At 38.7% G+C, this 4,579-nt stretch overlaps 1 protein-coding gene across 1 annotated transcript in view; it reads left to right on the top strand.

Annotated features, from left to right (window-relative positions):
* Positions 1-4,579, top strand: part of rapgefl1 (Rap guanine nucleotide exchange factor (GEF)-like 1) — a 37,097-nt gene that overhangs the window by 867 nt on the left and 31,651 nt on the right. The window contains exon 2 of the mRNA XM_063903524.1: positions 596-858. Within this exon, the coding sequence (XP_063759594.1) occupies positions 596-858 (263 nt within the window). The remainder of the gene's footprint in view (positions 1-595; positions 859-4,579) is intronic.

Here is a 4,579-nt window from a genome sequence, read left to right as displayed (position 1 = left end):
GTAAGGTGTTTTATTTTATTTTTTATACGAAGATAAACTCATAATAGTTTATAGTGTTTTGTACCTGCCATGGCCATAGCGACTTGGACAGAGGCCCCTGGGTCAAAAATGTAGCAATGGTCCCCTAAATACAAATGCAAAGTGAAACTGGTCTATGCTTTTACACGGAACCGGAAATCAACCAAACTATGATTTGGGTCTGTTATTAGGGCAAAGTTGTTACTGAGGTCCTATTGAATTCCAACAAAATCTTTATTCCCTAAACACAGAGGTGAAGTGATAATATTAGTCATGTGCGGATCAGCACCTCCATAAATTAGGATAGTGTCTGTTGTTTAAACTGGTTTAATAAAACCTAACAGCTGTCATGCCTAATGAAAAGCATTTGACACAAAAACATGGAAATGTAATTTCCAGGACATTAAAGTTAGGGTAAGGTTATCGTTAAAAGATGTTCCAGAAGTTGGTTTCATCGTCTAAAACTTTGGTTCAATCAGGTCCTCATCAGTGGTCAACCTAAAAGATAGTGAATTTAATCTTTAGTTGCAGCCTTGTGTTACAATCCTTTAACTTTTAAACATTTGTCCCCCTGCAGCCCCGACAGTGAAGACCCCCCGTCCTGGCCCTCTGCCACTGGGCCCGGTCTGGTGTCGGTACCCGGGTCCGGCTCCGGGGACGTCCGCAGCCCGTCTCTGTCCAGCGACGAGCAGAGCTCAGAGGCCAGCCTAATCACAGAGTGCGTCGGGGGAGGAGGAGGGGTAGGAGGAGGGGGGACACCTCTTCCTCCCGACACACCAGACAATATCACCCTCGCTCTGCTGGACAGCGCGGCGGGAAAGCGATCCGGAGTCTGCACAGGTGAGAAGCTTTCTACGTATGACAAAACTGGATCTACACAGTGGTGCTCTGCCTTATGAAGAAAATGAAATACAACGATATATTTATGAAATACCTCGATATCGCCAAGACATTCTAGGGTTGACTGTGGGTGCTCTCACAAAATATTTATACAGTGAGATGTGAGATGTAATGGGTAAAGATGAGAACACTGTGGTATATTCAGAAAATTACATACATTTACACTGATGCAATATTACGATCCTAAATCTAAAAGGAAATCTAGTCTTATATCCCAATAACGATATGATTTTGATAAATAGCCCAGCCCTACTTAGTGTATGTCGCTGCTGCTGTTCACAGGGTTCATACTGGGTTACAGGATTTAAATTTTTTTTGACTTATCTTGCAGTTCTGAAAAGATTCACAATGTTTTTTGAAATCCTACCGATTCCTAACCAGAGGTGGATACATACTCAGATCCTTTACTTGTTTAGAAGTGAAGCTGATTTACAGACTTCTCTTTCTCAATGTAAGTCTATGGAAAAAGTGTTTTTGGGCCCATTAACACCACAGACACAAAATTTGTAGTAATATTACATATCGTATGTAAACATTAACTGGTTACTATAAGTGTTTATTGAATGTAGAATGATAAAATGTATGATAATTACTTCTATAAAGTACTAGAATACTACTAAAGAGTGGAATAATATGGAAATACTCAAATAAAACGTAAAATACTTGAGTAAATGTACTAAAGTACTGCTGCAAACTCTATTCTCAAGGCACTGTTATAACGTGGTGACCTGGTGTAATAATTACGGACTCGCTGTGATCTTAATCCCGGCAAAAACTGTCATGTAGTTGCACGATTAAGTCCAATATGATAATCCTTATTAATTTGATCGATATCGAGATCTTTATCAGGGTTTTAATTAGTTCTGTTAAAAAATATCTTTTTTCCTTTCATATTTAAGTAAACATGAAACTTCTTTTAGATCCATGTTGCTGCACCATATTATAAAAGTCTGACACAGCAATATTTTAAAATAAACTCCCTGATCACTGGCTGTCATATATGGAGTGTTTTTTTTAAATATGCAGCATCGTTTTCCCTAGGCAGAGGACAGATTTGAAATCGCAGGTGATTATGTTTCATGTGGAAATCATAGTTAAAATTTAATTTGTGAAGCCTGAGTTCATACATTCAGTCAGCATCTTTCAGATCTGTTTATTACAATTCAAACATCAACCCTTTTTTTTGGGTTGTCTCTGATATTTTCAGGCTGATGTTTTCATTCTGGCATAGCTGTGTTTGGCTGCATATATCTTACACTAGTTCATATTTTAAAAACACTATCAGACGAAGAGTATTTGTTATTTTGATTATTCTTATTCTGTTGCTGCTTATACTGAATTTCCCCACGAGGATTAATAAAGATACATCTTATGTTATTGCATCATTCAAATTGTTTTTCAGGCTGAAAGGAAACGTCATTTTCCAATGTGTGAATATTCTGTTTTGGTTATTTGATTTGTCCCGTTGGACATTTTTCCCTATATGTATGCCAAAGAGAACTAGATTAATTGATAGCGAGAATATTTTTTAGGTTCAGCCTTAGACTTGATGCATGAACGTGTAGCGTGCAGAGGGAAAGGAGCAGCTGCTGCAGGGAGAAGTGAAGGGAACAAATTGAATTTGACATTTTTAGGATTCGTCCTCGACGTTTAGACACCCAACTGTTTCTGTGAGAAAAATACCAGAACAGGCCTGTTTTCTGCAGGATGCTTTATAGTTCATATAATACAGACTATTCCTGGTGTGTGTGTGTGTGTGTGTGTGTGTGTGTGTGTGTGTGTGTGTGTGTGTGTGTGTGTGTGTGTGTGTGTGTGTGTGTGTGTGTGTGTGTGTGTGTGTGTGTGTGTGTGTGTGTGTGTGTGTGTGTGTGTGTGTGGTTACATAATCACTGCCGTCCTCTTTCAGAAACGCAGCCTGCTTATTACAGCTGAAGTGGGTGTGCATGCATGCGTGTACGTATGAGTTCCTGCAGGAATGTTTGCTTTTGTGTGCGTGTGTGTGTGTATGCGTGCCTGAAGCAGTGATTGGTGCCTGTAAATGACTACAGGGTGTGTTTGTGTCCACGTCTCATTTGTATTTTTCCAGAAACCAAAATACAAATATACATAAAATATGAATCTACTAATTCAATAAAAATTCAATAAAAAATAAACATACCTCTCACAATCTCTCACAATCCAAGCACACCATTCTCTCTTAAAAACAAGGTTATTACCTGTGTGTTAACTGCAGGCCAATCTACTCAGATCACACAAAGCCTTACTGCCTGCTGAGTTATCATATGTCACGCTGACGATCAATGTAGCGTTAAAAAGGCACATTTGTATGCATAATATCCTAATAGCACATTCTGGTTCAGCCGGCTCGCATAAATCAAACAGGTTTAACGTTCGCCATCGGACTGGACAAACGGGAAATCTACTCTCGTGAACACAACATTTCCAGAGAGTTATATCAGTTTATTGCAATCAAAATAGCAGACTCTGATTATTTGGGTTCATATAGCTGTAGAAAAACAGATTAGCGGTGGATAGAGATGTCTAGGTTTTGATAATAGACATTTTTTCTAAGTTTTTGTTTTTGTGTGAAAATCAAGCTGCTCTGGGATTTTTTTTATTTCTGCGTACTGTTTACTAAACACTTTAAAGCACATTCAAAGGACTAAATCTGGCATGTGTCTCAGAGATTTTAGTGTTTAGCTAATAATAATGTGTCTCAATTCGGCTACTTATGTCGTGCACTGTGAACATGTATGCTGTGGGTGAATTTCGACTTTGCAGTGTTTTCTTAAATCCCACGGCTGCTGTGCTCTGCCGGAAGGGAAGAATGCTGCTGCTAGCTAGCTAACAACAGTTTTTTGCAGTACCAAATTATAACAGCCTGCTCAATTATCCCTTTATAATTAACTGTGACTTATTTTTGGCACCAGTATTGTGGTACGTAACTTAAATAGTGAAATAAAAACACATGTATAACTTTCTTATTTGTAGTGCTGTGTCCACAGGAGCAACCGCAATCACAGCTAGTCAAGTAACTTTTGTTACGTAACCAAGATGGTGATGTTGAGTTTGAGAAGTGTCCAGTGATGCACGGTCTTTATTTTCACTTACATTTTTATTGACATTTTTATAAATGTACAAAACCACATATAGATCAGTATACAATTGTATTAACCCATTTAGGCCTAAAACTCCTGGAAAAAATGCCTGTAAAAGCTATGGGTGATTTTAGAAGACCCCCCTAAAACCTGAAGTGTTTCTGGAAATTCAGCAATTGTGTCAACGCCTACTAAATAATTGATTTCTCAGCCTCTGTAGCAGGTAGAAACAAAATTCAAAAAGTATTTGAGAGCTTACAGCTGTGGCTTTCATGAGTGGTCTCTGCAGGTAAATCGACTTTCACCCCTGGGGTGCGGTAGAAATAACTCTGTGGATTAGAGTGGTAATTCTCCGTCCTCCACTCGGTTTCAAAACCTTCGAACTCATGGTCATCATCGTCGCCGTCTTCAAACATATGTCTTAACCATAAATCCCGGTCGATTGGTTCGACGGGTTCAAAGTGAAAATAGGCAAGAATAACTGTAAACCTGTAAACGTTGCTAAATCTTATTGAAGCTAAAGGCTCCCAATAAACACTCCTTAAGTCTGCTTTTCAAAAGTA

The sequence above is a fragment of the Eleginops maclovinus genome, chromosome 16 (genome assembly GCF_036324505.1).
Source record: "Eleginops maclovinus isolate JMC-PN-2008 ecotype Puerto Natales chromosome 16, JC_Emac_rtc_rv5, whole genome shotgun sequence".
In the NCBI taxonomy this organism is placed as follows: domain Eukaryota; kingdom Metazoa; phylum Chordata; class Actinopteri; order Perciformes; family Eleginopidae; genus Eleginops; species Eleginops maclovinus.
Note: the sequence above shows the minus strand (reverse complement) of the source record. Positions and strands in the feature narration are given on the sequence as shown.